The sequence below is a fragment of the Argiope bruennichi genome, chromosome 3, assembly GCF_947563725.1.
Source record: "Argiope bruennichi chromosome 3, qqArgBrue1.1, whole genome shotgun sequence".
Lineage (NCBI taxonomy): Eukaryota > Metazoa > Arthropoda > Arachnida > Araneae > Araneidae > Argiope > Argiope bruennichi.
Window position 1 is genome coordinate 46394680 of NC_079153.1, and position 23701 is coordinate 46418380.

General features: G+C 30.0%; 1 protein-coding gene across 1 annotated transcript in view; it reads left to right on the forward strand.

Moving 5' to 3' along the window:
- The window catches only part of LOC129962538 (uncharacterized), a 35799-nt gene that overhangs the window by 7002 nt on the left and 5096 nt on the right, over positions 1 to 23701 (forward strand). The window contains exons 2-12 of the mRNA XM_056076295.1: positions 2792 to 2929; positions 5144 to 5210; positions 6677 to 6768; positions 6896 to 6993; positions 10619 to 10736; positions 10816 to 10949; positions 13204 to 13396; positions 17354 to 17557; positions 19028 to 19973; positions 20493 to 20808; positions 21975 to 22062. Of these exons, the coding sequence (XP_055932270.1) occupies positions 2792 to 2929; positions 5144 to 5210; positions 6677 to 6768; positions 6896 to 6993; positions 10619 to 10736; positions 10816 to 10949; positions 13204 to 13396; positions 17354 to 17557; positions 19028 to 19973; positions 20493 to 20808; positions 21975 to 22062 (2394 nt within the window). The remainder of the gene's footprint in view (positions 1 to 2791; positions 2930 to 5143; positions 5211 to 6676; positions 6769 to 6895; positions 6994 to 10618; positions 10737 to 10815; positions 10950 to 13203; positions 13397 to 17353; positions 17558 to 19027; positions 19974 to 20492; positions 20809 to 21974; positions 22063 to 23701) is intronic.

Sequence of the window (23701 nt, forward strand, 5' to 3'; positions counted from 1 at the left end):
AGTAATGATAAAAGTGACCTGAGCAGTTTCAAAATATGCAATCCAAATTAACTCATAACTAAACTCATAAACTAAAATCAAAGTAAATTCGGGTTTTTTTTTTTTTTTTTTAGAAAATTTTTACTCTGCAAGTCAGTATTTTAAAGATTATAATTGTCAGAATCTTAAGGAGAAGACTTAATGACAAAGTATTCTGCCTGTTCAAGTTTCAAAAAGTTAACATCGACACAGAAAAGAAAAAAAAAAGCAGGAAAATCTTGAACTTTTAGTAAAATAAAATTGTTCAATAACATTAGCAGTACCCCTTTATAAATCTGGAAAATTTAACTTCTTTTGGAGAATTTTTGATTAACCGTAGAATGGTTAAAATATTTAAAAAAAAATTTCAAAAACAGAAAAATCATAAAGATTTTTTCCAACTCATAAGTAATTTTAATTGAATTTCTTCAGAAAAAAATTAGAACCTAAAATATGTTAAATAAAGAGTGAGTAACTGTCAAGTTGTTTTCGTGTACAGTGCATAAGATAATTTATTGCATTGGATTTTATAAAAAATTAGAAACTCAAATTATAAATAATGTGACATTCTATAATTAATTTCACTTATAATTAATTTATAAATAATTTTCATCAGAAAAAACAACTAGAGCCTCAAATTTGTTAAATAAAAAAGGAATCACTGTCTCGTTGTTTTCGTATATAATAAGGTTATTTATCGCATTGGATTTTATAAATAATTCATTTGTTCATAAAAGTCAATAAAATTGTTTATTCCAATAAAAATTATATTGAGAGATCTATTAATGAGCACAATTTGCTCATTGTTAGAGGTTTTAATTAAATTACCTTAGTTATTCCATCAGTTTTAATTCGATTCAATCATGACACTATATACACACAATTGAGATTTTGGAAAATTTTTTACAAAAATTGAGAGAGCAATGTTATATTTGCAATTGCAAAATTCTCATCCTAGAAACCTTTTATAAGTATAAAAGATTTCATTTTAACTTTGTATTTCCTTTTTGTTTTAATTTCCATTCAGACTCGTTCGGATTCTGGTGAGCTCGCAGGAGCTTCTAAAATTGAAAGTATCCAATTTGATTCATCTGTGCATATTAGCAGCATAAATAGATTGTTTTAAGATGCAACTCGACAAATTTACCCACAGCATCTCTTCTCTTTTTTGGATCTGTTCTTTGAGTTGGCCTTCATCTTAACACAAACAAAAATCATGAAAATTCTTCGCTTTAAGATTTTACCCCAATCCAGACTGTTCTTAACGTATCACTCACAGAAGTATCAGTGTTAGGCACATTGTATTTTCAAGCCCTTTCTAAAGCCTTGATCCCCTGTCCCATGATGCGGAAGATTTAGTCATAAAACGTCATACTTTCCATCGCGTGAGCACAAAGATTGTTTATTGCGTCCGGGAACCTGGGTAGAGCAGCCTTCCTCGCAAAATGTCGGTAAATACCGCGACATCAAAAGATAGCGAGTGGACAGATGATAGTATTCTTGAAATGGGAGACGGCGCCCTAATAAGATTCTAGTGTCAATAGTTGCTCAAGTACGACTTCCAAAGTTAAATTCCGGGCCAAGGGAACAAGGTTTAAAACCATTATCCTCAAACTTCAGCGCCCTCTTGTGGAGGATAAATTCATAATATATCTATCATAAAGCATGTTATATTTTTTTGTACATAGAAACAAAGTATGAATTTCTGAAGACTTCTTCCCCAACTTTAACTAACGATTTAGCTTTAACTAACGACTTAACTTTCAAGATATTAAACGATTATTTCTGTCTTATTGAAATTTGTGTCATTTTGAAATGCACGTTAATCTTTTTAAATTCAATTCGGTTTTGCAAGGAATGTATCTTTCCTAAAAGAAAGCAAATTCCAAGTAAAATAAGAAAAAGGATTACATGCTGAATTCATCGGTTCTGTAGCTCTTTAAAGACAAGAAAGCAAATATTTTCAAATATATTTAGAATAAAATACAGTAGACTCCCGATTATCCGCGGGCGGTTTATCCTGCTGAGCGGATTATCCGCGCCTGTCGCACTAAGTATTTTTTGTTTGTTTGTTTGTTTTCAAGCAAAGAGAAAATGCTTCCAAAGCAAGAAGCAAACACAAATGACTGATTTCTTCAAAAAGGTGTAGTTTTACAGTTATGCTTTTGTAATTACATAATATATTACAGTATTAAAACAGTACATATGTATTAATTTTTCTGTGTATCCTTGACGCCTCTCGTAAGTACAAAGTACTTTTCTGTTTTCATTGACAAAATTCATTTTAGGTTAGTTTTGAGTGATATACTAAAATATTAAGCGTTAGTTACACATTTCCTGCTGTTTATTTTACGTTTTATTGCACATAAAACGATTTTTCAAAGTTGGAATGACTGTTTTCTGTTTTGCAATACCCGTTTTTAGCTTTTTTCGGATTATCCGCGATTTTTGTTATCCGCGGCTGCCGCGCCACCCAATTCTGCGGATAATCGGGAGTGTACTGTATACTTATTCTGTACTTACATGTAAGAAATATATTTATATATTCTATAAGTTTTTTTTTTCTTTTGCGCGGGGGATAGAATTCATTAGCGAAATTGATTTATTTCAATATATGAATTATTTGATTTATTTCAGTGGGTGAATAATTTGACTTATTTCAGTACGTTAATTAATGAAAACATTTGACAAAAAGACCTCTAAAAAGACATAATTATTTATTCAGTTGTTTTCTTCTCACTATAATTAAATTACCCATATCTTATTTTTTCAGGCTGCCTATGAAGAATTAGAGCCTTTTCCCAAGAGGGACTATCTATGGCGCAGCCGAGCAGCTTTCCACAGTGTTCTACTCGAAAGAGCGAAGAAAAAAGAAAGAGAGCTGAATGCATTACGAGAAAGAGAAAGAATGGTAAATAAAATTAAAACATTCGCTTCTAGCCGACTTTGGTGACTAGTTGGTTCGCTGAGATTAATAGTTGCTAAAAATATCAATTTAATATTTTATGTAACTTGGCCTTAATGTCTTATTCAGCTATATATATTTAAACTTCAAATTTTGAAAGGTATTCCACTAATACTATTTTAAAAGCTTTACACCATTCTGTTCTTTTCGTTATATCTGTCCATATCTTGTATGTTCCGTCCGTAACTTCTGTCCATATATTTATATATATATAATAATATTAAAGGAAAGAGCAGCAGTGATTAAAAATGACTCCAGTTTAAAACAATTTCATTGTTGCTCGATTATGAAGTTATCCTTAGTTGCAAGTATAATTAAATTCGAAAATTTTATTAAAACCATGAGTTAAATTCTATGATGAAAAGCAAAAAAACTGAAATTTTATCAACATGGAAACACAAGCATCCTGATAATCAAAAATAGATAAAAAGCCAGGATGAAATGTTTGTTTCTACAATGAAAGCGATTTGTGTTCCAATTCACCATTGAAATATATTGTTGCAAAATATACTGAAAATATTAATTAAAAATTGAAAAGGTATACGGTAAATATCTGATGTCAATGAAAATATACATATTTTTTATTTTAGAAGATGTAAAAACTATTTTTGTACTATAACATTTTTCAAAATTACTTCGATAAAAAACTTCATAATTTCACTGAAATTTAATTAATTTTCCAATTAAAATTCAAACAAATCTATATGAGGTGCATATACTAATCTTCTAACATACATATCAAGTTTAGTAGTTCTATATCAAACAGTCTGGCCCGCAGAGCGGCAAAACACGCCCATTCATCTTTATTATTTGTAGAAAGAGATATTATAACTGAATAAATTAGAACTCAAAGGGTAGTTGAATATTTTGCAACAAATGTTTCATAGAAAATTGCACAGGCTAATAAATAATACTTAGAGGCTTTAATATCAACAACGGACATGAAGACTAAATATAAATTGTTCGCTTACAGTACTATCAGTACATTATTTTTTATACTAATTGCTTTAAAATACGTCTACTAATAACAATAGACGATAGATAACATGAATGAAATGTTTGGTGAAACATTTCAAAAATTTCAGATATTCCCACGAACATGCAGCATTAAAGAGCATTCGAGAGACTAAATCATCTATCTAAACATGTTCGCTAAGCAATTTTATCTGTACTTTCAGATCGAAATCCTATTGATGGACACAATTTTGAAATTGAGAAACAGCTGTTAATGATGCTTTTAGAAAAATTTATGCTCCCTTTCATTCCTATTTCATGTGTCTGTACCTCAAAGTGTTTGTTGTAATCTATCTACCATTCCTCGAAGTTTTGCTCATGATTTCAGACTTATCATATATTACAGACTTAACATATATATCTTAAATTCTATAAGATTTAACATTTTTTTAATTTTGATAGTTAAAAAAATTTAATATTTTATTGAGTTTTTAAAAGGTAAGCATGAATTTTAAAAGTCACATTTAAATTGACAACGATACAAAAGTTAAAAGTTTAATTAATGCTAATAAGAAAAGGATAGTAATATAATTTTAAATCCTAAAATGGAAACTTCAGGAATTCATTCAAAATAAACGCAAAAGAGCTTAGTGACTTAGGTAAAAGATAATTTCCATGCATATATAAGAACAAAATTACATTTCATATACTGCTTATTAGTTATACTTACATCATAAATCGGAATTAGTATGTATAATTCGTAACCCCACTTATTCATTAACATCACAATGTTCCAATGTTCTTATTCTACTCTCCCATTTTTTCAAAATCCTCCGCCATTTTGTTATGACTCCATCATTAAGTTCCCTTCTTTAATTGTATAATTTTCTTTATTATATAATTAAATCACGTTACTCTATTTATTGTACTGATCCAATTAAGAGTTCACAGACACTTTGGTTGATCTTGAATTATAAATTTTTTTATCAAATTATAGCTTCTATAAAAGTATTTGATTTCTGCTTAATAAATATTTAAAAATGCCACAATTCAATCCCTGAATGAAGCTTTGCATCACAATTAAATAGTCAAATATCACAATTAATTACTTTTTCTAAATAAATGTATCATTAAATTTATGAATGTTCCTAGTGAATAGTATTCTTGCATTACTGAATAAAATTAAATCCTTTGTTGTATTCTTAGATGGCACAGGTTGAGCTCGAAGGGCCTCACAATCATCTCATAGAATGCGCCGCAGTGTGGGGCAGGGGTGAGTATTTCTTCAAGTTACGCACTTTCTTTTGCCCTAATTTTAAACATTTCCCGATTTCTGAGCATTCATAGTTATAAAATTAATATTTGATTGAGTGGATAATTCTTTTGTTTAATTTTCTACCCTAATTTATCAATCTGGCGTAAATTCAAAATTTTTAAAAATTATAGAATAAATTCCTTTATTAAGTGTAATCACATATGATGAATTTTTGGAACATTTGAGAACAGTATTAGAATAGTAGAACATCTTTGATTCGAGACTCGGTTCCAAGGGAAATCCATTGTAAATGTGAGTTTGGTTTACGTACAATTCGAGAATTAAATGTCGATAAATAAGAAGAGAGCGCGCCCTTTCTAGAATAATGCTTATGTGACTTGAAAACCAAACCTTAATATATTAACTAAATTGAACTCAAGATTAATAACTTGCTCTTTAATTATTTTTAATACCTAATGATCTTTAAATTTTAAGTATTGGTTGAAAGATCTTTGAAAATAATTCAACTTCAACCATTTTCATCAATTTTCTTCAAAACTATTATTTCCTCCCCCCCCAAAAAAAAAAACATTTTAGTTTCTCGTGCGATTTCAATATATAATTCATTTCAGAATGCAGTTCTTTTTTAATTGAATTAAAACAAAATGTATACCAATAATTAACAGATAAAACTTCTATAATGTTTTATTACCATGCGAGAGCATGATGTTATTTTGGTTTGGGTTTTTGAAACCTCAAAATGCACGGGGAGAAAATTGGCGATTTATCACTTTTGAGACATCAATTTTTCGCTTTTACGATTATTGGAAAATGATAAAGAAGATTATCGAGAAGAAGTTATCGCCCAAAGAAGCACAAAAAAGGAAAGGGGAATGAAGGCGAAACAGCGAGAGGATATACAGAAAGTCGCATATATACAATTTTTATTTTTTTATTTCCAACCGATTCTGAGATGAAAAATAAAACCATCGCTTTTCTATAAGTTGATGATTGCGCAATGCAATAGTCACGTGATCATTCCAAATCAATTTAAACCGGATTTTTGCAAAAAAAAAAAAAAAAATGCTTACCATATACAGTTTTGGGGCTCGAACGATTTTGAGATGAAAAAATCCAGGTTTTTCTAAATATCGACGCATACATAGTCTGATAGTCACGTGATTGTTTAAAACCAGTTTAAATTGGTTTCTCACAAAAAAATTTCTGCCCTCGAGAAAAAAAAAGTTTAGAACTCGATTGATTTTGAGATGTCCAAAAACCATTGCTTTTCGAAATGTTGGTGATTGCAAAATGAGTTATGTGAGAACCTGATGTTTTTTGCCGGATTGATACCACGTGACTTTAAAAAAAAATAATGTTCTCGCATGATAACTTGAAACTTGCGATAACAGGTTTCAATTTTTTTAACATTTTGCTATTTGTTTTATTTTGCTTTTATTTTATGTTTTGCTTTATTTTTTTAGATAAAATTTGGATTTGTCATGGTCATCATCATGGCTCCCGGGTGTCAATGATACATCTACAAGAAAATATAATGTACCCACTTCGTATAGAGGTATATTTTACTCTGAATAGACATTCTATTTTTGTTTAATATAATTACAGTACTTACAACTATTATATATCTGTATTTTAACGATCACTTTAAATAAATGATGCATGCTCATTTATTTGATTTTCAGTTCGAATCTAGAGTGATGTGTATGCATGCGCCAAATGACGATACCATGTTGTTCGGGACGTATTCTCGTTTCGTCCACGCTTTCCATACCATATCCAGGTAATGTAACAAGACCCATTTTTAATTTTAAAACATAAATAAATATAGAATTTATCTTATAGAATCTTAAAATATAAAAATATAGAATTTATAAAGAAAGACTTCTGTATATTTGCTCATTGTATGGTCGGTGAAAAATATAAAGTAAAGCATGTCATACCTCTGTTGAACATGTGTTCTCACAATAAATAAATGAGTATTACATGTAATATACAAATAGAAAATTCTGGACTTCTTATGGACAAATGAAATCAGATGATTGATTTGAAATCGATTCACCTATAGGAGTACAGTCACTCGAGCTGTACTCGCTTTCTAATTAATCCTTGTCATTGACCACAAAAGAAACTTGAGGAGTTCGTGGAACTTTTGGCATATGTGACCTCTAATCGTTGTTATTTATCACAGGGGCCACTGATATTAAAAAATTCATCAAAATATTTGGCACCAAATTGAATCTTAAAATTACTATAGAAAAGAGCATTGCCATAACCATTGCCTTTCATCAATCTTTTCCAGCAGAGGCAAAAAAAAAAGTTTTTTTTACGATATATTTATCAGCTGTAAACATTAATGTATATTTATACAAAATATTTAATATGAATATTGAACAGGAATTGAGGAATTCGATGTTTTCATGTTAGCTTAAAAGATTATTCTTTTTAAAAATGTTCCAAAACATGATAGCGTAATAAAAGAATAGTTCTTATCAGTTAAAGAGGTTGGCGACTGTTTTCAGAAATAGCCGCCAACACGGAAACATTTGGAATTTCTCTTTTCCTTAAAAATACAAATTAAATTTAGCTATTACTTTTTTTGAAAATTATTGGGAAACGAGTTCGAAAATAACATAGTGAAATGATAAAGTGAAAAGAAAATATTTTAATAAAATCGCATATTCTTTCAATTGTCAAAGGAATTGTTTGAAAATATCTATACTGGCAGTGTATTATATATACATTAGGGTGAAACGAAAAAATCAATTTTTTTTTATTTGTATTAGTGTGGAAAAGTTTCCTTTTGGTGTAGATAAAATAAATTATAAATATGAAAAATATTGGAGTAGGTCTTGAGGTTCCGCAAGGACGTTAAAGTTTCGTAAAATTGAAATTTTTGCTACATTTTAAAGTTTTTTTTACGAAATAATCTACTTTTGATTTTTAATTTTTAATAGCGCGGAAAAGTTGCCTTTTGGTTAATAAAAATATAAGTTAAATAAAAAATATAAAAAAATATTAGAATATATTTTGAGGTGCCGCAAGTACGTTAAAGTTTCATAAAAACACACTTTTTTTGCAACTTTTTAAATATTTTTGCGCGCCTTGATTATGAAATAAAAAGCTTTCATTAGGCATTGTCATATGAATAACAATATAAAAACTTTTACTATTGCACTGGTATGGCATTGAATAGTTGCCGGAGCAGTTGTTATTGAGGTAAAACGAAGATTTGCCTGCATCCGGTAACAAAGATAGAGCTGGTTTCAAATCAGTAGCTTTGCCAAGTTCAGTTCAGTTGGAGTCTCCTCTCTGACTATTGTGTAACTGATTAATGTAACTGATTTCTTAGTTTGTGCTTGTGTGCTTTAATGACTCAGTCTAAATTAGTGAAGACAAGACAAATATCGGAGTGTTCTATTTTTGGGAAATTTAGTGATTTGCTTGAAGTTGAACACATTACTGACGAATCTAGTGCTATTGTTATATCAAACATAACCTCAAAATTGCTTCAGAGAAGGCTCCTTCTGTAAGCGAAATATACTTTAGTTCCCATAATAGAACTAATATAGTCAAGAGCTTCTATTCCCGTTAGGTCTAGAAAAGAATTTCACAAATGATAAAAGCTTATCATGCTAAATACAGGAATTTATTAAAGTCTAAAAGCAGAAAATGTTCAGATTAATTTGATTTGAACATCACAGAATTTAGAGAAGAATCTAGACGTTTATTTGATATTACTGACTTGTATAAAAAAAAAGGCCAGTTATGGATTAAAAGGTACTAAACGATCAATGCTCTAACAGGGAAATGGTTATAGGTAATATTGATATTGCTACCACAAGCGCTTTGAGGAAGAAAGAAGCTAGAAAGAGTAAATAACTACAGAGAGTAGTTAAGTTTAATCAAGAACGATAAAAAAAAAATACTAGTGCATCAGAAACTATTACTGGCGACAATGACAACGCTGAAGAACAACAGTGTTCTTTACAAAAAGAGGCAAACCAACTAGATCCATCAAAATAGGCAAAAAGCGATAAAACTACCAAGTGCCTGTGTGGTTTAATATTAAGTTAAAACTTTATACAGAAGACATCTGAAGCTGAACTAAATAGTACAGGGAACTCGGTTATCGACTTCCTCTGGCTTTCTTGTCTCATGCAAGCAGTGGTAAGAGCTGGGAGACTGGTGGCCGAATAGGCTCAAAATGTATGTGGTTCAATCGCAAGAGAAGGATACATTAGAGCTAAAAGTGACTCACGTGTTAATATGCAAAATTTAATTTTAAAAAACTGTTTAGTGTGGCAATGAAGTAGAAACAAACATTTTGCAGCTATAACATTTATAATCATTAAAGATACAGATGTAAGAAACGCAAAATTGCACATCAAAAATATTTTTTATTATTATTATACTTTGTAATTAATAATTTTTCCAATTGCAATGCATATATATATATATATATATATATATATATATATATATATATATATATATATATATATATATATATATATATATATAATCATCTTTTGTAACATTATATGAATGAAAAATTCATAAAAATATTTTTATCAAAGTTTATAATTTTTCATTTTTTTTTTTTTTTTTTTTTTGCAAACTTTAAGCTTTTTTCGACACGCGAAATATTGTTGTAATTCAACGAGAATTTTTTTTAATTCTTTTTGAACCTAAAAGCTAATTTTTCACCACTATTGCCAAACTAAAATCTAAAAAAAAATTTTTAAAGGCCCTTTTTAAAAATTTCAATTTTGTTAGAAATTTCAAGCTTTTTGTGGCACTTCAAGATAATGTAATATTGCAACCAAATTTTTAAATATTGTTTCTGAACCTAAGAGGCAACTTTACCACACTATTACCAATGTAAAATCTAAGAAAAAGTTTTAAAAGGCCTTTTTAAAAATTTCAACTTTTTTTCATATTTTTTTATAAATTTCAAGCTTTTTGCGGCACCTTACGATAATGTAATATTGTAACCGAATTTTCTAAAATTGTTTTTGAACCTAAAAGGCAACTTTTCTGCACTATTACCAAAGTAAAATCTAAGAAAAAGTTTTAAAGGCCCTTTTCATTTTACCCTAGTGTATATTTATTTTTTAAATTATTTAAATTACCTTTGTGGTTCTTTAACTCCACTGTGGTTATTAAAATTTTTAATATTAGATCCCTAATATCTTTAATAAATGGCCTGCCAATCGAAAAGTTTTCAGATATAGAAAGTTGCACCTGAACCCTCGACTTAAAAATCACCAAGCTTTAATAAATTCCTTGGAGAAATTTCTTAAATGTTAAGAAGGATCTTTCTAATTCAAATCAAAATATCTGTTTTTCAAAAATACACCTACTGTACGTTTTTTTTTAACTCAACCCATGCTTTATTTTTTCAGGAAAAAAATGTGGGAAATATGCTTGAATGCTTGTGTTTTGAGTCTCTGTTCACATCAAAGAGACGGCGTCAAACAAGTTTTTGCAGGATTAGCTGATGGCACTCTGGCTGTTGTAGAGGTAAAATATTTATTACTAAGTTGTTCTTTTATTCAAGGATTGACTTTATTATATAATATTTAATCCTTCTATTTCGTAGAATGTTCAAGGACGTCTTCCAAAGCCAGAGGTGTTTTATGTTGTGATTGGGACGATTCCTGTTACTTGCTTACAACTGGTAGGAAGAAGACTGTGGTGTGCTTGCGGCCCTAGTGTTATCATTCTTAGTGCTAGGTAAACAATGATTTGGTTGCCATTATCAGATATTAAATATTTTAGTTATTTATGAAAATTTGAAACTAAATAATGTTAAACAAATGAATATGCAGTTTGGAAATAAATATATTGGCATAAACATTACATAAATGTAAAAAACTTATACAAATGACAACTTTTTTTTTTACTTTTTTGCATACGTAGTACAGAGAAAGTATAGTAATCATTAAAAAATTCGAACTCGAGATTTTGACGAATTGACATGTTTTAGACCACCACGAGTTAAAATAACAGATTTAAAAAAATGTGCGTCTGTCTGTCTGTGACGAAGATAATTCAAAAACACTTTGAGCTGGACGATTGAAATTTGGTATACAATCTTTAGACCAAATTTGCAGGTTTCTACCAAATGTGCAAGTTTCTACCAAATTTTGAGTAAAATCTGTATGTAGGAAGTCCGTTCGAATATAGGCTATCACGATAACTACAAAACCAAGAAAGCTGGATAGATAAGATTCGGTACACAGATTTAACACCTGTAGTATTGACACCTATCGAATTTTGAGCCAAATCCAATAAGCGATTCATTGTCTGTCCGTCTATATTTTCAGAAACATGTAAACGCGATAATTCAAAAACGCAGTGTCTTAAATATATCAAATTTGGTATGAGGTCTTGTAATTACAAATGTATTTTGACGTCAAATTTTTATTTCAATCAGTTGATAAAATCGTGCCTGAAATATTGTGATAACTTCACGCCAAAAAGTAATATTTCGTAACTACTGTACGCCAGTGCCATGCAAGGCTTTCTCTGGCATGACAAGTATTTTAGAGAGTATGCGAAAAAGTTTTGATATAATCACTACCGCTGGTTGGATCATTTTTTAGCATTTGTTTTCGGAAAATAGGCTCTTAAAACTGTTATTTTTTTCTCACGTAAACCGAAGGAAATATCTATATGGAGTAATGAAATAAAAAAAACATATGATGACTCATATATTAGTCCACAGTAACACACGACGTAGCTTTATATAGTATTATAGACTGACATGTATATGAATTATATATAAATGAATTTAGATTAATGTTATTTAAGAAGTTACGGTTGTCGCGGTTACTTTCTTCAGCCGAGTTGAAAATCGCAAGATGATCCCACGATCTTCCTTGACGTATTTGAATATCTTTCCTGTTCAAGAGTTCAGATCGATCTTAGGTTTCTTTTATACGATTGACAGTTTCCAATGGCATGTGTTATTTATTCGTTATGCAATTGTTATTTCTGGATATTCTTCAATTGTTATATCTCAACTATGGATTGAGATATCATTTTGCATATTCATGTTGTTGTTGTTTCTTATGGCACTTGCCATGGACAAGCCCGCTGTTACGAAGACAGAGATTTAAGCCGGTTAGGGAGCGTCTCTTGTTTTTTTAGTAGAGCCAACTAAGCCAAGAGTACGACTTTGCTACTCACGCATCGCTCTCGCTTGCACAACCCCTTTTTACAGGAGGGTACATTCACACATCTTACAGATAGAACAACGGAAGAACAACAATGCCCAAACCGGGACTCGAACCCAGGACGCCCAGCTTACGGGGAAGATGCACTACTCCTCTGCCAGGACGCCGGCTTTCACATTCATGAACTGGACTATTTAGAGTGTGACAGAATCATATAATCTCTGTTACTTATAGCTGGAATTATCAATTATCCGAGTTATTTTAGATATACCACAGATTTATTCTTATTTTTGAAACATAATATACAAGTTTGTGACCTGTAGCCCGATTTATAGACTCTTCACATTATATTCACAAAATAGATGAGAAGACGAATCAAGTTTTTATGTCATGCTTCAAATAGAAAACCAAGTTCATAAATACTCAAACTCTCAACAAATTTACTTTTTGCACATATCCTTGCTGAATTCTACACTGCTTCTTTCAAAATATAGAATTTTTAAATTTTAATAAGATTTCCAGAAGCATATCGATAACACCGAAAAATTGTGGGGGAAATTCATTACATATCTGGAAAAAATTGCAAGCTTTGCATATAATCATTGTCTTTTATAGATTACGTTTCATAATTTTCTTTCTAATCAAAGAGAGCCATTAGGTAATGAAGTTTCAAATACCATTCTTTAAATTACATTTGATTATAAGTTGTTGGTAGAATTGCAAAGTTCGTAAAATATGCTCATATAAAAAAATAATTTTATTTATGAAATAATAAATTTTAATATTATTAATTATCATGCTCTTTTTAGAACTCTAGATTTATTGGACCAGTTTCAAACTTCGTCAAATGGCTTAGACTACATTTATCGCATGGTGATTGGTGAACAAGGTGTCTGGATTACTTTAAGAGGATCGTCCATTTTGCAACTATGGGACCCACACAGTCTAACCTGCCGGTTGCTGTATGATGTTCGAGATAATTACAACGCACGCGGTGCAAAGGTCAGAGTATTAAATTTTTACAATTTAATTTGGGTCGATCTTTTACAGAATGTAACCCTATTAATTCTTTATAGCAACTTTAAAAACCATCTGTTATCATTTCTGTCTTTCATCTAAGATGGCGGAGTTTTGACATGATTGACACGATTTTGACTTGTTTGGCGAAAACCCGGTACTCAAGTCTTATCTTATGTAGGGATTTTAAGATAAATTATAACCTACACAGTTCGAGTGAAATTAGAGAATATGATTTTGCATCTTCACCAAATTGAAGTTTCTTTCGACAACCATTATAATGGTCGGTATCGCTTGAAATTTTTTTTTAATTTGGCAAAGGTACTATGTAATTGAATCTAACCACAATTTGTATTAAAATTATTTAGTTTTACTTCATGGAATTATATTAATTATGATATTTATATCAACTATTTTAGAAACTAGTCATTGATTTCAAGACATTAAAAATTTGAAACTTCCTTTCAAATAACTAACAATGTAGATGATTCGATTTATATAAAAACTAAGCAAAGTTTAAAAACTTTTTTCGTTTTCTTGCCAATGAATATTATAATATTCAATGGCAAGGAAAATAATAATATTATCTTAAGTTTCTAATTCGTAAACAAAAATATTTTAAGGACTCAGTACCATTTGCTCTATTAATTTAATTTAAATTAAATTCCTGTTAATTTAAATTAAACATTTTATAACGTACAACCAAGTTTCGACAAGTAGTTTTTCTTATAAATGCAATTATTTTTATTGTCATGGTTAAAAGTTTAAATGCCAAAAGGGATTTAGAAATTTTTGATAATAATTAGTAGTAAATTAATTTAATTTCGTATTAATAGTGATTATTTATTTTTCAAATTATTGTTAAATGGATGAGTTTTGAAGACTGACAAAGGAGAACTAAAAGAAATGAATTCAAATTATAGGTTTTTCGCTTATGATTCTTTTAAAAGTTCTAATTTCGAGCCACAATAACACTAAAATCTAAAATGTATTACATGAATTTATAAATAATAATCTTCAATTAAGCTCTTTTCTAAAATTAAAAGAAAAAATTTTCAAGGAAATCTTTTAAATTTTATTACATTTGCTCTGCTCGTTCTGCTAATATGTGATATGGAATGCAAGAATGTGATGGTTTGTATTATACATTCAGAATTCACAAGTAGTCATCAATTTTTATCACCTTATATATATGTGTGTAACGATATTTTCTTTAATATGTAAGCATTATTTTATGTGAAGCAGAAAGCAGGTTTGAAGACACAGATGAGACATTTTACATTTTTAAATTAATTTTAATATCCATCGGGAAATCATAATTATTTACAAGCAGAGACGCGGACAAGACGTCCGCCACAGCGCAGTACAAAAGCCGAAGTGGGGCAGAGGGGACAAAATAAATTATCCCTCGCCTTATATAACCTTAGATTTTGATAGGGAAAATATTTCTTTATAGTACTAATATATTAATAAGATTCTGATAGGGATTTCTGACGCATGTCAATCACATGTAAGGGAAACACAGGGATCTTTTAAAAAAAGAATGTGCTTACTGGACATTTTTTACCCCTTCACGCCGAGCGTGTGAAAATGTCGGCATTTAGCCGATTCAGCAATTTTATAAAGCTCTCTTGAACTAATTAAGTAGAGACAGCGGAATTGGATCACGAAATAAGAGAATATTTTTAGAATGAAGTTACTAAGGGCTAAATTAAGATAAAATCTTGGAAATTAATTAAGTTGAAATTAAAGTTTTAAATATCATTACATTTTTCCACCCACTTCAAGACGCGAAAGTATCTCGGGGCCCTCTACACACAGCCTTGTCTTACAGTGGTGGTCAAGTAAGAAAAATTAAAATTTAAAAGCATATTAAAAGTGATACCAAAGTTTCCCTTACCTTCACATTATGTAAACATTAATACCGAAATCCCATTCATCATTTTACATTAGAAATATAAAAAAGACCAAGAGTTATAATTGTGAAAATGTTATATAAAACCTTAATAATCAACAGTAATAGAACAATATTAAAAATTAAATGATATATTACACACATGTATTCTGACTATTTTTCTGCAGGAACTCAACTGTTGAATTTAATTTGCAGAGGATTGTCAATGATATATTATTTTTAAATGTTAGGAAATCTGACTCAACAAAATTATTAAATTAAAAATAAAGTATTAAATTACATCAATATTATTATGATTTTACCCAACTGAAATATCAGTATAATAATGATTTTAAGTAAAATATTTTAACTGTAAATAAAAACACAAGATTCAAAACTTCCGGTAAAAAAACTTGGATATGAAAATAATACTTGCAAAATTGAAATATTTCATACTAAACACTTGGAATTGAAACCATAAATATAAGATTCAAAAATATGTAATGAAATTCTTGGAAATGAAAATAATACTTGTAAAAAATTGAAAGGTTTCATATAAAACTTTTGGTAATGTAAATAAATGTGAGATTCATATATTTCAAATAAATCATTTGGAATATAATAATTGCAAAATTCAAAAATATCAAACTAAATACTTATGAATGAATGTAACAAACACAAGATTCAAAATACTCTTATGATATTTGGGAAATAAAAAAAATGTAATATAAAAAATATTTGTATTTTGTAAGAAACAAGTATTTGGACACAGTGATAAGAGAGGGCAGCTCAATAACTGTCAGAGGTGCAAAAATTTCCCCTGGGGTATTCACTACATTAATCTAATTATCATGTGCCATTAATTATTAAGTATATAAGAATCTTGATATGTTACTTTTTCGTTCACAATGTCTGTATGTACATTTTTTGAAAACCTTTGAGTTACATAAATTTAATTAAATTGGGGAAGTCATTTTTTCTTAGTTATTAATAGCATGCACATAAATTTCAAATTCAACAAATTATAATATTATGAATAAATTTTAAATAATAAATATGAAGAAATTTAAAAACACAATATTTTAAACTCATGATATTTTGAATAATAATACAAAAAAAATTATTTGCAATTATATTATAACAGAAAAATTCAATTTAAAATCAAATCAAAAGTATAGAATATAAATTTTGAATTTCACTCGTTGAGTCAGCTGATGGAGACTTTTTTTAACACTAATCACCTTTTAATTAATCGCAAAAGACAATTTTGAGCACTGGACTCGCACTGTTGACTGCTGGAGAGTAAACGGAAGGTGATCAGTATATTTTGGTGATAATGTAAAACACAAGTGATGTTTTGGAAGTCTGGTTGATTCAATTTTGCACTAGAGACCACTGGTGAGTAAAGTAGGCGGTTATTATATTGTAGTGAGTCAGTTCTGATAGCAAACTTATTGAAAAGGCTAAAACTAATTTTTAATAACTCAAACTTTAGCTTAACTATAAGTATAAGCTAATATCTACTGATATATATCATATAATCACAATGTTTGAAATCGAGTAATTTAAATTGTTTTAATTTAACTAGAGCGAATTACAACAAAAGAATGAGAATGATCTCTGTGAATGAATTTTTTCCAATAAATATTGATCCTCAATCCGTTCTAGCAAATATTAAAATTAAATCATTCTTAATAGCCACGCTTTAATCCATATCTTCTTAAAGTTTATTTTGAATTCTAAGTAATGTGTTGGTAATGACACTTGTTTATATAAGTAGGAATGGAATCAAATAAGTGATGTCGTAATCATATAGCAATTATAACCATATACGTTATCTAATACCTAACTGTATATTCTCTTGATACACTCCACTTCTCCTTTACAAAATAGGCAATAAATTCAAAAATTAAACTATTTTAACTTAGCTTATTATTGCTTATCATCTGAACATGAAATGATTTTTTTCATGGACAGCATAGATATTCAGGTGCAGATGAATAAAAAATAATAATAACTTTTTGTTTCAATTCTTTATCGTGCTTTAGGTAGATGAAACATACACGAACCATGCTAGAATCACTTGCGTCTTACCCTTGGAGAGTTCTGCTGTGGTCGGTACAGCAGATGGCACCTTGGTCTTTTACGATGTGGTGGCACGAAAATCTCCTAGTCCCAGTGCACCCTCCTCTCCAAGACCCCCCAGCAATCCTGAATCTGGTCACGCCAAGCAGATACAGGAGAGGCTGCAGGTAAGAAAGCACTTGTAGAGGAAATTGACTTTTAGATTCAGTTGTATAGCAATGTGAAGGAGGACACGGAGGTTATGGATGCCCCGGAACCTAGCTTTAGGAATCGCCATGAATTAAAATAATATTACATTCTTATCACATTTTAAAACCGAAATACGATGAGAAATCGAAAAAAATAATATCTTTTCCCTACAACAATTACATTTGGTAAAATATTAATTACAACAAAGGGGGAAAAATTCCGTACACAAGCTTCCCTTATCTCTGCTATGCTACTGAAAAATTAAAACGCAAATAGTATGTGAGAGAGATCAAAATATGACATTTAAAATCATCATAAATTATTTTAAGTTATGTCATTCTTTTTAAACACTGGAACTGAATTATAGTAGTGTACATGAATAAGATTATGCATGACATAGCTTTTCTTCAAATATATCTTATTATTATAAAATTGCAAAAAATGTATATTTCACGAAGAATAGATCTCTAAATGCAAATAAATTTGATATGCACTCCCTCAAAAATTGGGCGTTACACATCGACTGGGGGAATTCTGCCATTTTTGTGAATATTTCGAAAATTACTTGAGGTATGCCCACAATTTTTTGGATTCCGACATTTTTAGCATGCAAGCTTTACTCACATACAAAATTTTTACTACGTTACAATTTACTTTTTTCGGTCATTCGCGTTTAATAGCTCAAAAAATTATTAAATTTGTATTATATATACATTTATTTCTTGATTTTTTTAATAAGACAATTTTCTGTCAGTGTGTGAAAAATATATAGAAATAACTTTCGAGATATCGTCGAAAGTTTATAAAACTTATTTAAGATTGGAAGCATCATTTTTGAAAACCCTATAATTCTCGATTTTACCATCAGAATTACATAACATTTTATTGGGAGGCTAATTTTATGATGACAAATCGATGCGGTAGAAAACTGATAGTCGTAATGACTGAATTTCAAGAATTTTAATTAACTAACTCATTTAATCAGCTTGTTAAAGATAATAAATAAAAAAAATTATTAATTATCATCTTTAAATTATAATTAAAGATGTTTTTTGACTATTGTACATTTACTCACTACTAAGTGAATCAAGTTTGAAATAACAAATATGAAATAACAAGTCAAGTTCACAGTATGCAACTTTATTCTTGAGCAGAAAACATATATAAGTTATAATACTTACATACAATAACTGTCTGGATTCTAAAATTAGAAGTTCAAATTGTTGTTTCAATCTATTTTCATCTTTTGCAACATTAGTATGAAAAGGAATTAATTATTTACTGTTTCAGTACTGAATAAATCTGCATTTTGAAGATGTCTGTAGCTTTTGTTTGACAGAGAGAGACATTTTTAGAGCATTTTCTTCAAATTCTTAAGAATTTTTTTTTTTTTTGAAATTTTGTATGCATTAAAAAAATTATTTTTATTGATTTGTTTTTACCAACAGAAACTTTTAATCGAGCAGCAACTTGCAGAAGGAGATTCTGATCTAAAAAGTCACGCTAGTGAGAGTCCAAGCAGCAACTTAACTCCAAATAGCAATGTCAGTCGAAGAGAAAGTAGTGCTTCCTCCAAGGACTCTGGTTCTGATGTCGGAGCGATCGAAGAAGATGAGACAACAACTGCCAGAAGAAGTCCATCTTTGCAACCACCAGACATTGAAAGAAGCCCACGAACGTTCGGTCGAGCACTTCGGAAGACTTCTTTCACCATAAGTACTCCTATTGTTGAAGAAAAGGGTTTAAAATTTGATGAAGGGGAAGAAGATGAAGTAGATTCGAAAGAAGAAAAAGCAGAAGAATCCAAAACAGACCAGCCTAAGGAAGAAATGGTCACAGAATCCAAGAAAGAGGAACCTGTTGTGTCAGAGCCTCAAACCCAGCAATCTGAATCTGAAGAACCTACAGGACAAGCACCGGAGGACAAAAAGAGAAAATCATCAGAACCCAGCGAATTCAGCCGCTTTTCTCATGTGGATGCTGGTGATTTGGTATCATCTGAAGGCAGTAATAAGGTCGTGTCTGCTCTGGAATTTCAGAGTGCTGCACTAAAAGCAGCTAAGAAGAAATACCAATCCTTAAGCGCTGAAGACATCCCAACCTGGGTGGCACAGGAGAAACCTCAGGCAGTGATTTCAGAAAAAGGAGCTGTCACATTCGAGTACAAAAGTAGATTGCCTTCCATAAAAGCGTTTATTCGTAGAGAGGCTAATGAACTGGCAACTTTTTTGAAAGGCCAACAGCCTCAGGAGCAACGTGAGGAAATTCCTGCCTCTAAAAGTCGCAATTATCCTTTATTTAGTATTCGGCCACCTACATTAGATATAGCAGATCATCAACTTCCTCAAAAGCATATAATACCAGATGAAGAACCAATCAGTAAACCAGAAACAGGTAAGAAAAATAAGTATCTTTTTGCTTTTCCACATGTACTTGTTTTCTCAAAACTTCTCTAAAGATAATATAAATAGTGTAGAGACAATAAGTAGATTAATCAATGATACAACAAAATAGTAATCATAACCTTGACTTGCTAAATTTTCTTATTTGCGAGGATATAAGCCTGGAAATTGTTGTTCGCTTCATTTTCTTGCCTTTTTAACCTTAATGTTGCAAAATAATTTTGTCTCCAATGTAATAATCATTCTGTCGCTTTTAATGCAGTTTGCTTGAAAATTCAATAATCAAAACTGTTTAATCCTAACATAATCAATTTCGGAGTGATTCCATTTGCTGGCTTAAATATAAATAAATGAAAAAAAATATTTGAGCTGTATTTTGTCATTAAAGGATTTTAAAAGACTTATTAAGATGGCTTCCCATTTTTCATTCTTCATACAATTAAAAATTATCAACTACTGCTTTTAGTGTATTACTTAATTCCACATTTTTGGAATATTTTTTTTATTCTAGCTGAGCCGAATCAATTCCAACCTTCGAAAAATGCTCCGCTCTCTTTGCCAGACTCGAGAAGATCTTCAGGAGTCCCAGGAGCAGAAGATTCCGATCTTCCACCTTCTTATTTAGCGAGCGATGAAGAGTTCCTGAGTACAGCACAATTCAATGACCTTCTTCAGTTGCAAGATTGGACCAGGACATCTCGCAAAGGATCAGACACAGCTAGTAACGTATCATTTGGAAGTACAGAAGTTGCTTTCGCTTTTGAATTGCATCTAAAGGAAATGATCAAAATTTCCGATAAGCCTATCAGGAGTCTTTTACAAGCATAGTAAGTTTTTGGTTAAGATTATTACAAATCAATCTGAAATCGAAAAATTCTTGATTGTTTGTTTTTTTTTAATTCTGTTGGGCCGTAAAAAAGACAAGAGTAGAGAATAGAATGAATTTATTATCAAAAATTAAGCACAAATATAGTTATTTTCCCGACCTAAGACCTATCGTATGGATCATATTACTGATCCACTTAGATGAATATTTTCGTCAATGATATGATATAGATCTTAACATTTCTTTGAAACTCTCTATTAATCTAGGTTTTTTTTAAAAAATATTTTTTAATGAAAAAATATGGAGTAGGAATGTCTAATTGTTCATTCTTTCTAAATCGTAATTTCGGCATGTTGGTTGATCTGTTCATTGCTTGGGATTACAGCGTCTTCCATGAGTTAAAATAATTTGAGCAACTTGTTGAATAAGATCTTCTGTTCCAACATACTTGCATCTTTCTGCCCCTCCATCGAAAATGCGGTTTAGATCAAAGCGATTTTTCCCTCTTCCCTGAATTGAAGAATTAACTAGAATACCAAATCGACACTAATGAGAAGCTTCATTAACTCTGAGACAACTTTCTTCGAAGAAAAGATAACATTTCAACGATACCAAATTATCAAATACCGAAATCCTCACTGCAATTATGCCACAAAGTAATGATGTTTGAACATAGATTTTGATAATAAATTCATTTTTTTTTCATTAAATGTTGTTGTCTTGCGTTGGTCCTTAAAAAAAATGGTTCTCGTAATTATTTCAGATTTTGATACTTTAAAATCATTCAAAAACATATAAATTATTGAATCAATTTTTTATATACAATTATGACTCATTAATAGTAAATTCTTTAAAAAGCAATCAGTAATTTCAACATTACAGATATAATGCCAATTAACTTAGTCAATATCACTAAAAAAGTAAAAATAATTTTTAATATCAACTTTTAAAAAAATGGAAATATTCATTTTTTCAAATTTACAAAAATGTTGTATTGAGAAAATTTTAAAAGATTTTACTTAGAATTTATTTAATTCTTTCATCAATAATTGACAAATTTTGTATATAAATTTGTCAATTATTTGTCAAGCTTAGTTTTTTATCCAGTGACAAGTAAATCATGTTTTAAAAAACGAAGAATAATGACATAAACTCATTTTTTTTCAGTTGCGAAGATGAGATGGTTATCATAAGCTGTGCTGGATATTACTCTGATGATGAAGCCGTCCTGAAGTGGGTGAGAGAGGGAGAAGAAGTAAGTTTCCTTTTCACCAGTCATTGATTAGTCAAACTGACAGTGAGAGACAAGTTATTCAGTGTATCATTATACGAAATTAAATTGTCTCATATTATACTAATTGATTTAAAAGATTGGTATATCCCATCAGAATTTGATTTTAAATATACTAATAGATATTTTGTGAAATTCTTATCTCTCATTTGATGAATCAAATCATTTCCTTCTTAAACGTTTGCCTATCCTTTATTGAGAGAGGAGAGAGATTTAAAAAAACTGCTTTTTAGTTTGAAGTTTTGCGATATTTAGTTCGCATGACAATCTGATGATTGAAGAAAAAAAACTCTCCCACAAAATTAACCAGCGGATGTAGTCTTCCCAAAAAAGTCTTCGCATACTCTCTATTAAAGGTGTTATCTCAGAAAATACCTTCCATGGAACTTGATTGAGTACACTAGCTACGAAATATTAACCTTTGTCGTGAATTTAGCAATTTTACTGAATCTGTAGTGTCATCCTTGGCGAGGGTTTTGGCATTTAATCCTTGGCATGCCATTAATAGTATCCAAAAATCGAATTTGTACTTTAAACAAGTTTTTTCTCAACCGACTGAAACAAAGATTTGGCACAAAACTGCAGTTGTAGTCACAAAATGCAATATCAAATCTGATACATTTAAGTCATTGCGTTTTTGAATTATCACGTTTTTATGTTTCTGAAAGTATAGACAGACAGACAATCAACCCATTGTTGAATTTCGCTCAAAATATGACAGATGTCTACACTATAGATGTTAAATCAGTGTATCGAAACTTATTTATCTAGCTCTCTTCGTTTTGTAAATATTGAGTTAACTTATATTCGAACAGTCGGAATTCCGACTGTTCGAAATTTTACACTAAATTTTATAGAAATTTGCACATTTGATTTAAGTTTGCATACCAAATTTCGTCTAGCTCGAAGCATTTTTGATTTATCTTTGTCACGGATAGAAAGACATTTTTCGAATTCAAAGAGGTCTAAAACGTGGAGACTCGTCAGAATCTCGAGTTAGAATTTTTTGCGATTGCTATACTTTCTCTATACTACGTAAACGAAAAAGTATAAAAAAGACTTTATAGAAAGTTAAATTTTTGCTTCCTGTTTCAATTAATCCCTTCCATTCGATGAAAAACACTATTAAAGTGTTACTATGTATTATGTACATAAAAATGTGCATCATTATAAAAATTTTAGATTCATTTCCAAAGTTACGTATTAACAGCTATTAAAAAAACCCCTCTAATTTTGACCAGTGAGAAACTAGTGGGGATTCATCTCCCCAAAATTTTCTCATATACTCTCCAAAAAAGTGTTAACCCCCCCCCCACTCTGAAAAAAGTTTTGGATCTTGGCTAAGGTCGTGTATTTTTTTTTTTTTGCATGATATTGAACAGGATTTACGTAATATTGATCTTTGTGTAAATGCAGCACTTGTATTGATTCTTTTACGTGATCCTTGGCGATAAATCGCAACATGTGGTTAATAGTACCTGAAAATCGTTTGTATTTCAAACGCTTTTTTCCAACGAATTAAAACCAAAATTTGATATCATAACTGTAGTTATAGTCACAAAATCCCATAGTTAATTTGATATATTTAAGTTATTGTCTTTTT